This window comes from Ornithorhynchus anatinus, chromosome 20 (assembly GCF_004115215.2).
Source record: "Ornithorhynchus anatinus isolate Pmale09 chromosome 20, mOrnAna1.pri.v4, whole genome shotgun sequence".
NCBI lineage: Eukaryota > Metazoa > Chordata > Mammalia > Monotremata > Ornithorhynchidae > Ornithorhynchus > Ornithorhynchus anatinus.
The window spans coordinates 7,607,631-7,619,634 of NC_041747.1; the positions used below are offsets into that span (position 1 = coordinate 7,607,631).

At 44.4% G+C, this 12,004-nt stretch overlaps 2 protein-coding genes across 2 annotated transcripts in view; one reads left to right on the forward strand and one right to left on the reverse strand.

The window, feature by feature from the left end:
• Positions 1-12,004, forward strand: part of LOC100082922 (guanylate cyclase soluble subunit beta-2-like) — a 43,004-nt gene that overhangs the window by 23,627 nt on the left and 7,373 nt on the right. The window contains exons 8-15 of the mRNA XM_039915012.1: positions 1,351-1,462; positions 3,263-3,366; positions 5,304-5,520; positions 6,827-7,147; positions 7,332-7,480; positions 8,076-8,222; positions 10,039-10,193; positions 11,356-11,507. Of these exons, the coding sequence (XP_039770946.1) occupies positions 1,351-1,462; positions 3,263-3,366; positions 5,304-5,520; positions 6,827-7,147; positions 7,332-7,480; positions 8,076-8,222; positions 10,039-10,193; positions 11,356-11,507 (1,357 nt within the window). The remainder of the gene's footprint in view (positions 1-1,350; positions 1,463-3,262; positions 3,367-5,303; positions 5,521-6,826; positions 7,148-7,331; positions 7,481-8,075; positions 8,223-10,038; positions 10,194-11,355; positions 11,508-12,004) is intronic.
• RNASEH2B (ribonuclease H2 subunit B) overlaps positions 6,980-12,004 on the reverse strand; it is an 85,771-nt gene continuing 80,746 nt past the window's right edge. The window contains exon 12 of the transcript XR_003754034.2: positions 6,980-7,056. The gene's annotated coding sequence lies outside the window, so the exon portion shown is untranslated. The remainder of the gene's footprint in view (positions 7,057-12,004) is intronic.

Below are 12,004 nucleotides of genomic sequence, written 5' to 3' on the forward strand. Positions count from 1 at the left end.
GGGGTGGGCTTCCTTATATTCCCTTGGTCGTATGTATTAAGCGCTTATCGTGTGCAGAGCACTGTTCTAAGTGCTTGGGAGAGTACAACACAACAATAAACAGACATTCCCTGCCTACAACAAGCTTCCAGGCTACACACAGAACTGGCTCAGCAGGTTTGGGGGGATACTGGGATTGATGGAGGATTAGGGGGAAACATCTTCAGGATACGGGGTGCAGGGAGTGGGGGATGCGCGGATGAACCACGGGACCGAGGTTTAAAAGAACCGACCAGCCCTCCACCTGCACCTCCAATCCCATCCCTTTACACTTTATCAAAACACTTAGCCCCTCTCTTCTTCCTTCCCCAATCACTAACTTCAGTGGCTCCTTTCCCACTGCTCGCAGCTCTGCCTTTGCCTCCTACCCCCAACTGTGGCAGTTCCTCAAAACTAAACTCTGGGCCCCCTTCTAATTTCCATCTACACCCACTCCCTTGGAGAAGTCAATGACTCCCACCACTTCAACTACCATTTCTACATAGATGATTCTTAAATTTACCTCTCCGGTCCTGACCCCTCTCTGCAGTCTTGCATTTCTTCTTGCTCTAGAAACATCCCACAGACATCTCAAACTCAACGAGTCCAAAAGAGAACTCATCTTCACACCCAAACCCTGTTCTTCCCATGACTTTCCCTTGAGTAGACAGCACTACCATCCTCTCTGTCTCACAAGCCCATAACCTTGGCATTATCCTTAACTCATTTCTCTTTCAACCCACATCTTCAATCTGCCACCAAATCCTGTCAGATCAACCTTCACAACATCTCTAAAATCTGCTCTTTCCTCTCCACACCAACTTCTACCAGGCTGTGCACAAGCAAGTATTTATACTGTCTTTGACTACTGCATCTAGCCTCCTTGCTGACCTCCCTGCCTCCTGTCTCTCCCCACTCCAGTCCATACTTCATTCTGTTGTGCAGATCATTTTTCTTTAAAAAAAAAAACCATTTCATATCTCCCCACTGCTCAAGTACTATCACGGATGGATTGATTTTTAAGATGTCCAGCAGGCGCTGACAGAAAGTAAAGAGACACCCCTCTGACCCATCTGCTGGAGAAGAGTCAAAAATCGGGGTCCAAGTTTTGCATTCACCACTCTATGCCTCAATCTCTCTGTCTGTAAAGTGGGGGATAAAAATACCTGTGCCATTCCCCAGAGGGGCACTGTGAGATGGACGAGACCTATCGCTGATTGCCTCTGAATCCCTTGGAGAAAGGAGCTCTGTCTAAACAAAACATCTCTAAATCTGAAGAAAAAAAATCACCTGATCAAGTGCATATGCTTCTTTTCTCTTTCCTTCTTACAGGCACTGGAAACTGCTTTGCAGAAAATGAAGGAGAAATATTTGACCCTAGCCCATTGCCCAGCGAAGAAATCCTGCTGGGACACTGTGAGAAGTGTTGTCATATTTGGAAAAGGTGAGTCTGCTGTTTACTAATCTCAGCTGCACGGAGCATAATGATGGATGGAGCTCAGCTGGGTAGAGAAATGGCTTCTCTCCCAGGGGATGACAGCCCGCTGGATACGAAGAGGCTGAAAAACACTCCATGATTATGATGTCATTGATTAATGGAGAGCTTGGGTTTAGTGAGAAAGGTTTTCTTATTTAAATGTGATCAGACTCTAACTCGCTTTTAATTTATTTCGCTTGATTACTAATATGCCCTTTCTTTGTTCTCACTGAGACATTCCTCTCTACTGCCAGGAAAAACATTTTTTTTTAATTGTTATCAGAATTAGCCCACATCGTACACCACATGGACTCATTAAATTTACTTCCAGTGTTAAAAGTCCAATTTTTTGAAGTTCTGGGAAGCTTTGGCTTCTTCTAAACAAGCTACCCAGCTATTCTTTCCTCCGTTTTTTTGTTTTTTCTTTAAATTGTATTTGTTAAGCACTTACTATGTGCCAGGCACTCTATACTAAGCACTTGAAGTAGATAAGTTTAGTGGATAGAGCACAGGCCTAGGAGAAGGTTGTAGGTTCTAATCCCAGCTCCGGCCACTTGTCTGCTGCGTGACCTTGGGCATAGGACTTCACTTCCCTGGGCCTCAATTACCTCATCTGTAAATAGGGATTGAGACTGTGAGCCCCATGTGGGACAGGGACTGCGTCCAACCCCATTTGCTTGTACCCACCCCAGCGCTCAGTACAATGCCTGGGACATAGTAAAAGCTTAACTCATACCACAATTATTATTATAAATTAATCAGGTTGGACACAGTTCCTGTCCCACGTGAGGCTCAAAGCCTTAATCCCCATTTTCCAGGTGAGGTGGTAATGGAGGTACAGAGAAGTGACTTGCCCAAGGTCAAAGAGCAGGCAAGTGGTGGAGTGGGTATTAGGACCCAGGTCCTCCTGACTTCCAGGCCCATGCTCTATCCACTAGGCCCCGCTTCCTGCTCGTTGGAGCTGAGTTAGCGGAGACAGCTTTTGAATGTAAAATAGAGTTGGGTAATGGGGCGGGGCCAACATGTCCACCACCCGGATTTGAGTTTGTGTTGCCCGAAAGATGGAGGAAAATTCTTACCCACCATTCTGGGCATTCTGATGGGCTTTGATTATATACATCTGGAGGGGTGGGGGAGGTGGCGGCTGCAGAACCCAATGATTGCCTTCTGAGTCATTTAATGGTAAGCTAATCAAACAGGCAATTGGGATCCTTTGTCTAAAAGATTTTCATATCAAAAAGCCTCCATTTTGGATCACTATCCCTGCCAAGCGGGGCTGTTGGTTGAAATCCTCAAGTGCTATCCAAAACTGTCATTCTAAAACAACTTCATGGCAAATGTCACTGACGCGCGGCTCAGCACTGTGAAGACGGCTTTGAATAGCGAGAGTGGTGCTGTTTGCGCCACGATGGCTCATTGTCTGGTCTGTCAGCATTTTCAATGCTGACTCTATTTTCATGGAGATAGTTAATTGGCCCCAATCCACTTCTCTGGGGAGAAATGTGCGGGGGTGGGGGGACGACGACAAGGGATAACTGGAAAGCGGAATACAGAAAGGTCTCTCAACCTAGACACAAGTTTATTTTGTGCGAGTGTTTCTGTTAATTTGGAAAAAGATTGCTTGGGCCATCTGCAGACTGAAGAAAGAGAAAAAGAAGTTAATTTTGGATTTTCATAAAATCCTTTATAGAACATTCTAATCTTCCCTTCATGGAAAGAGAGGGGTCAGAAATTTATCACTAATGGGTTTGGTTTTTCCCCATATAGGGAATCTACTGAGGACTTTTGAACCAGTTTATCCAGAAAGGCTTTGGGTGGAAGAGGGAATATTCTGCAATGCTTTTCCTTTCCACCTCGTGTTTGATGAAGCAGTAAGTGTGCCACCCTCATGCAATAGGGGAGATAAGGAATGATTGTTTAAAGGGAGGCAGACAAGTTCAGTGGGTGTTCCAGGCTAAATTTTCCAAGTTTGCCAACAGCTAGTGCTAATCGGAAATCATATAATTTAACTCCTTCATGCCTCACTTGTGCTATCTGTGGAGAGTTGACCTTCAAAGAACATGCCACTGATGGTGAAATTCAGCCATGGGGTCATGCATGACCCACAGTTCCAGCCAATTCTGTCTCATATTTGGTATTTGCCATATGACTCTCTTTTCCCTTTAGCCTCCTTTCAAAGCTTTAGCTCAAAAAGAGTCTCCCCCTTCCTGATTGCAGTCCCCCAGGATGGTCTATCCTAGGAAACTGACTCCCAGTTCTCATTTGGGATACAACCTTGTCTACGGCTGTTTTACTGTGCCCTTAAAATGCTTTCTCTGCCCTCCTCGCTTATGGTTTCTCAACTTCAGCCCTCCACACAGCAGTTGTTTGGGTAGCCAGTTGTGCCCTATCTATAAAACGGGGACAATCAAAGTGCCTGACTACCACTGCTCTTAGAGATGAGAGGATTTTAATGTGCTATCCCTACCAATTTTTGATGGGAACATCATATATTGATTGAACTACTTAAAAAATGGGTTTCAACAAAATTTCAAAAGGACTGAGGGTAAGTTATGTCAAACAGGAGTTTGTTAACTACCAAAAACTGTGCCTCCTCCCATAGTCCCTTAGTTCCTGTGACTCCTCTGAAGCTCATTTATGGACCCAAGGCAGATGTTTGCTTGCCGATTCCTTCTACGTTTGTAATTTCCAGGCTTCCTGCAAAGTGTCTGCTTTCCCTGAAAGAGGTTTCTGGCCTTGAGCAGAGAGTGAGATTATCTGCAGGGGATTACAATGTAGAGGAGGGGAGGAGATGAGGTTAAATAGTTAATTAACCCGACCCTTCTTGTCTTAGACTACAAACTCCCAGAAGGCCCCTTGGTATAAATGTTCAGCTCCTTGCACATGAGCGAGCTTAATAAATAAATACGAGATGATGTGGTTGGGAGAAGAAAGTCCAAAGATCCATCAAATCTCGATGGCCTTCCTGCCTTTGAACAGCAGTGTTGCCAAAGGAGTTGGGAACCACAGGATAGGCCTATTCATAGAGCAAGGATACACACATGGAGCTTTTACTTTCCTTCTCGAACGACAGCCTTCTCTCCGTTCTATCCCCACCTCTCACCTTGACTGCGACCTGTATTTTTCTAACACTTTGACACATGGTGTTGCTATTAGACTCAAGGATCGCACTTCAGGTCTCTGACATAATTCTCTTTAACGTCCCTTTAAATAGAAAGCACAACCCCGCTCAGATTAATCTTTTGGCTCACAAGATTCTGCTTTACCAGCACCACGCATACTTTATTAAGAGCGTTTGTCAACTTTGGGCGGTGCGTGTTCAGACGTGTTCAGATTAGAGTGTGAATCTGGCCCTTGGCGATTTACGTATGCGGAGGAAATCTCAGCTTGAGAATTGTGTTTATTCAAATGATAAACAATGCCTTAATATATTCCCATATCAGCTGAATATGTCAAAGCACATAACAGAGGTCAACAATCTCACATGTAATTAATACTATAAGAAACCAGATTCTGACAAGGCAGTGTTACAACATGATTACTGTTTTACTCTGCCAGATACCTTTCGACCTATCTTTTAAACAATTGCATTTTTTTTTCAAATTTTCTATTAGAAGATTTTAAAAAATTCCTATAAACCTTCTGGGGTTCCTCTAATGTATTGAGGGGGTGCTCACCTCTTCCACTGTTATTTCAGTGATTGGTTCTGAGTTCCAGGAGAATATCAGATTTACCTTTTTTCTTTTCCTATACTCCAGAATAGATCTTAAAACCTACCCTCTTCCCTGCCTTTCTTCTTTATGGATAGCTTAGGGTCAAACAAGCGGGAGTGAACATCCAAAAATACGTCCCAGGACTCCAAACCCAGGACATTCGGGTAGACCAGTATTTCTCCATCATCCACCCCCAAGTCCCCTTCACTATTGTCAGCATCTGCAAATTCATCAATAGTCCATTTGTGCTTGGAACACGAAGAGAAATGATGCCAGAAGCATGGAAAAACCAACCTTCCCTCAAACTCAGAGGTATTAAATAGAAGGTACCTCCTTAGCATGGGAGCCTGTAGATTGTAAATTCCTTGCGGGCAGGGGTAGCGTCTAACTTGCCTGTATTGTACTTTCCCAAATGCTTAGTACAGTGCTCCGTACATAGTAAGAGCTCAAGAAATACTCCTGATTGGGTGACCATATCAGGAATGGACAAGCTGGTCAGAGGGCAATTGGCAGACTTTTCAAATCATAATGAAGAGATGGATTAAAAAAAAGAATTTGGAGCCACAGTCAGTTGTAGTTAATTTTCAAAAATCAATACGGGCGTCCTTCCTGGTCTCTATTTGTAGGGTAGGATGGGAAGAGAGAAGATGGCAGCAGTGCTCCCCCTCATCCGCCCCAGTCTGGCCCGGTCTCCCTGGCTTTGAAGTCCTGGGAGCTGGAGACTAAAAGCCAGGGGATACCAGTGAGTTTAAAATAAGAGAAAGCTGAAAGAAAAGTTGACTTGAGGGGGATGAAAGGGAGTAAGGAGGTAGCGGAGGTGGACTGTGAAACTGGTCGGAAATGAGTTTGGGATGTAGGGGCAGGCAACTTGTGCCAGTGGCAACTCAAAGAGTGGGAACAGTGAGGATGTGGGTCTCACCCACCTGGTCAAGCGCAAAAGTAATGAGATGGAGCGCCATGCGAAAGCCACTTCATGGGGAAGTGAAATTTTCCGGATAATTGGGGAAGCACGATAGATTAGGCAGGAAACACTCACTTGCTCTTCTGGCCACTTAGGGCAAAAGCAAGATCCGTGTAGCATTAGTGCATTCAAAGGACCCATATGACCCATATGGGGACTGCCTCTCCCCAGACATATGATTTTCTTCAGGACCAGTTAGTGCTCAAGACACAGGGGAAAAGAGAGTAATTTAAATTGTTCTCTGAGGAAGGAGTAGCACTATGGGTTAGAAAACCAAACACCTGAAGTGGAATTTTGTTGGCCACTCAAATTGACAACTAAGAAGGTGGTTTGAGCACCCCCTCGGAATGAACAAAGATGGAGCAAGGTGTTTTAGGAGATGCTCAGAAAAGGAAAATTGTTAGTCACGCCAATGATAACGCTAACCATTAACATTGCACATGGTATTTGCCAAGAATTTTTCATTTGGTTAATATTAGGATGGATTCCCCACTACAGTGGAAGTTCCTTGAGAGTAGGGGACCACACCTACGACCTCTGCCGTACTCTCCCAAATGTTCAGTACAGAGCTCCGCATAGCATAAGCGTTTAGGAAATACTACCGATCGGTTGATACTTACCAATTCAGTGCACCGATTGCTGCCTTGGTCCCGGCAGGCCAGATGATGTGGATGGAATCCATGCGTTGCATGATCTATCTGTGCTCCCCCAAGCTCCGCAGCCTGCAGGAACTGGAGGAACGGAAGATGCACATTTCCGACATCGCCCGGCATGACACCACCAGGGACCTCATCCTCCTGAACCAGCAGAGGCTGGCCGAGATAGAGCTGTCCAACCAGCTGGAGAGGAAGAAGGAGGAGCTCCGGGTCCTTTCCAAACACCTAGCCCTGGAGAAGAAGAAAACAGAGACATTGCTGTATGCCATGCTTCCCAAACACGTAGCCAATCAGCTGAAAGAAGGCAAAAGGGTAGCAGCAGGTACCCAATGAACCTCTCCCAAGCAACATGTTCTGTGGGTGGTAGGAGGCCAGCTTTACCTTTGAATGCTTGGATGATCAGCTTTATCATGTAAATAAATTAGGCACTAAATGGCCCTAATTAAACTTTAATCCTTCCAGCTATTATTTAAGCTTTGAGAGTTAATATCTGCTTTCTTTCTCAGGGGAATTTAAAACCTGCACGATTCTTTTCAGTGATGTAGTGACTTTTACCAACATATGTGCTGCCTGTGAGCCCATCCAAATAGTAGATATGCTGAATGCCATGTACTCGAGTTTTGACCGGCTAACCAATGTTCACGATGTCTACAAAGTAAGAGTTTTGGTGACTGAGAAGGCAGCTTTGGGCGGTGTCTTTGCAGATTGTATACCGGGTGTTTTCTCTTGCCTCTTTTCTCTAAATTGTTGGGGGAAAGAAATACTGCAATTAACTCTTTCAATGTTTCTGGATGTTCTGCATAGCCCAATAGATGACCATTTAATCAAAGTGCTCCAGTTTGCTTTTGCCAGGCCCACAGCTCACACTCAACAAAGGGACTGTAAGTTTGTTGTGAGCAGGGAATACGACTACCAATTCAGTTATACTGGACTCTCCCACAGGTTTAGTACAATGCTCTACACACACTACATGCTCAATAAATACCCCTGATTGATGGCCCTACCCAACTTGCAATTAGCTAAATAGCATCTTCTGGCCCCAGTAAGAAATTTGGTTCTTCTGGAACTTGTGTCCATTGACAGCAAAAATTATGCTGGTTCTGAAAGCCTGGTCTGTTCCTCTTCCCTCCAGCAAGATCCACAAAAGAGGATATTGTCATTTCGATTTACACACTGGAAAAATGATACCATCTTCCCAGGGACTCTAGGAAAAATGGAACTAATCCTCCCACCTTCCCTTTTCTACCCAGGTGGAAACAATAGGCGATGCCTACATGGTGGTAGGAGGTGTGCCAGTGCCTAGGGCAAGCCATGCTCAGAGAGTGGCCAATTTTGCCCTGGGAATGCAAATTTCTGCAAGAGACGTGATGAATCCTGTCACCAGAGAGCCCATTCAGGTAAGGGGAACTGAATCCTCTGCTTGATACATAATCTTCTGTAATAAAATCTTTCATTTATTTCTGGAGAGATAATTAATAACAATAATAATAATAATTCTGGTATTTAATAAGTGCTTACTATGTCTCAAGCACAATACGAAGCACTGGGGTTCATATGATATAGGCAGATCGGACACAGTCCTGTCCCTCATGGGCCTCAAAGTCTCAGAGGGAGAAGAAACGGCTATTTTATCCTTGTTTTACAGACGAGGAAACTGGGATATGGAGAAGTTAAGTGACTCGCCTAAAATCACACAGCAGGCAAGTGGAGGAGCCAAAACTAGAATGCGTGTCCTCCAACTCACAGGCCTGGCTCTCAGCATTACGTCACACTGCTTCAATTAATTAACCAGTCACTTGAGTTCATCCATGGATTTTACAGAGATATTTGCTCTAGTTGCTCTTTTGTACATGCTTTTAAAAAAAACCAAAAAACAGTACTTGCTAAGCACTGTGTGCCAGGCACTATACTAAGGCGCTGGGGTAAATACAAGTTAATTAGGTTGGGCACAGCCCTTGTCCCAACTTGGGTTCACAATCTAAATTGCAGGGCAGAGGATTTAATCCCCATTTTACAGATGAGGTAACAGCCTCAGAGAAGTCCTAGTCAGAAGATGGGAGGTGATTCAGAAATCTACCAACCTGCAGATTCCCTTTACCAGAAGACTACTGTAGAACTGAGAGAGTATTCACTGGTGTTAACTCTTCTACTGCTAGTTTTTAGACTTTCAGATCTTACCCTAGGATCTCTCCTCTTTGTTACTCCATGACTATGTAATTTTATTTTTTAAGTGCTCAGGTTTTTCAGACAGCCAACTCTCCCTGCTAACTGCTGCTGGTTCAGGATCAGGCAATCAGCCAGTTCAGAATAAGACCTTGAGGTGTGAAGCTACAATCCAATCAGCAATGCCACACATGTTCCAGTGCAGCCAGAGAACCAATAATGATAATGACAATAACTATGGTATTTGTTGTACACTTACTATTGGGTCAGACACTGTGCTGAGCACTGGGGTGGATACCACATGATCAGATCAAGCGCAGTCCCTGTCCCCATCTAAGGGAGTAGGAGAAGAGTTATTTAATCCCCATTTTACAGGTGAGGAAACTGAGGTCCGGAGTAGTTGCCGAAAGTCAAACACAGGCAAGTGGTGAAGTCAGGATTAGTACCTAGGGCTCCTTACTCCAGTTTCGTGCTCTTTCCAGGCAAGTAGCCGCTCTCCTGCCATATATTGTTAGCTGAATCATCTGATCAAGTTTTTCACAGGAAATGCCTATTCAAGCATTGAAGTTCTTTACAGGTTGATGTGGTGCCTTTGAAAATGAAAGGCAGATGTAATAATAATAATAATAATAATAATGTTGGTATTTGTTAAGCGCTTACTATGTGCCGAGCACTGTTCTAAGCGCTGGGGTAGACATAGGGGAATCAGGTTGTTCCACGTGGGGCTCACAGTCTTAATCCCCATTTTACAGATGAGGGAACTGAGGCGCAGAGAAGTGAAGTGACTTGCCCACAGTCACACAGCCGACAAGTGGCAGAGCTGGGATTCGAACTCATGAGCCCTGATTCCAAAGCCCGTGCTCTTTCCACTGAGCCACGCTGCTTCTCCTGCTCCTGCTAGGCAGATCAAAACTTCACTCAGAATGGGGATAAGGTTATGGGCAGCCTAGGAGTGAGCAGGAGGCTAACATGACATGACATGTTCTAGCTGCAAGTCCAGAGTTAGAAGGAGAAGAGATTCCTAGTTTTGATTTTTTCTTCTCCCTCCAGATAAGGGTGGGGATCCACACAGGACCAGTGTTGGCCGGAGTAGTTGGTGACAAGATGCCCCGCTACTGCTTGTTTGGTGACACTGTGAACACAGCTTCCAGGATGGAAAGTCACGGGCTTCCCAGTAAAGTGCACCTCAGTCCAACTGCATGCCGGTACAACCATCCTGTCCCTAAATCTGCCTTTGATCTATGACCTAGGGACCCAACATCCCTGAGGACCTGCACATCCATCAGTCCGTCAATCAGTCGCATTTACTGAGCTCTTCCTATTATTATTATTATTATTATTATAGAGGCAACTTCCTACTAGGTGTAGAGGGTTACGACTCAGTATTGGGTGCTTTGCTGCAGTCACTTTGGTTTTAAGTGGGTCATGCATATAAAACAATCAAACAAAAAACATCTTCATGGAATCTACAAACTTCCTTGTTCATTTGAAGCTCCTTAAGGGTAGGAAACATTCCTTTTACTTTTTTTGCATGTTTCCCTAGCTCAGAGCTCCGTGCACAGGTCATGCTCGATTAAAGCCTATTAATATTGATGTTGGCTATTCTCTCTGATATAGAGGGGAAAGAGTGGGATACAGCGAGATTAATACTAAGAAGAATTGTGGTATTGTTAAGTCCTTACTATGTGCCAAGCACTATACTAAGCACCAGAGTAGACAGAGATAATCAGATTGTACACTATCCCTGTCTCACATGGGGGCTCAGAGTCTAAGAGGAAGGAAGAAACAAGGCCCAAACAAGTTAAGCGACTTGCCCAAGGTCACACATCAGTCAATTAGGGGACAGGATTAGAACCCAGGTCCCAGGCCCATGGTCATTCCACTAGGTCACAGTGCCTCATGCTATTACTGCTACTTCAACCAATCTCCTAGCAGACAGTCAAGAGCCAAGGAGTCAGCCAGAGTTTTAGAGATGAGTGACCTGTGATCCCTTCATCTAGTTTGGCATTGGGCTCTGTTTCCCGATAATAATTATGGTATTTGTTAAGTGCTTACTTTGTGCCAGGTACTGAACTAAGCACTGGGGTGGATACACGCAAATTGGGTTGGACACAGTCCCTGTCCCACATAGGGCTCACTGTCTCAATCTCCATTTTCCAGATGAAGTAACTAACTGAGGCTCAGAGAAGTGAAGTGAGTCCACCCAAGGTCCCACAGCAGATAAGAAAATAAGAGGTGGAGCCAAGATTAGAATCCTTGACCTTCTGACTCCCAGGCTTGTGGTCTATCCACTACACCATGATGCTTGGGCAAACCCATTATGATAGTGCTACTGACCACATTTACTGCATCTCTTTTCTTGAACAGAGCCTTAGAAAACCAAGGATTTGAGATCATTGAAAGGGGAGAAATTGACGTGAAAGGCAAAGGAAAAATGACCACATATTTTCTACTCCGGAATTTGTATGCTACAGAGAATGAGATCATGGGGAGGGCAGAAAATTCTTCTGATAATAAAGGTAAGTAAAACACTAACACACTATGAAAGGCAACAGGTAAATTTAGATCACTAGCTGGTTCCAATGATACATTCATGAGATTTTCCTGTTTCCCTATCTCAATCTCTTTCTGCCTCCTGGTTTGTTCACTAGCTACATCTATACCTCTATATCCTATACTTCTATACCTCCTGTAATAATAATAATAATAATTGTGGTAAGTCAATAGTATTTATCTAGCCCTTACTGTGTGCAGAGCACTGTGCTAAGTGCTTAGGAGACTACAATATAACAATAAACAGACACATTCCCTGCTAACAACAAGCTGCGTGTCAAACGCTGAAGTGGATACAATGTAAGCAGGGTGGCCTAGTGGAAAGAGCGCGGGCCAAATCAGAGAACCTCGGTTCTAATTCTAACTCTGCCACTTGTCTGCTGTGTAACCCTGGGCAAGTCATTTTTCTGTGCCTCACTTACCTCATCTGTAAAATGGGGATTACAAGGGAGAACAAGTTAAA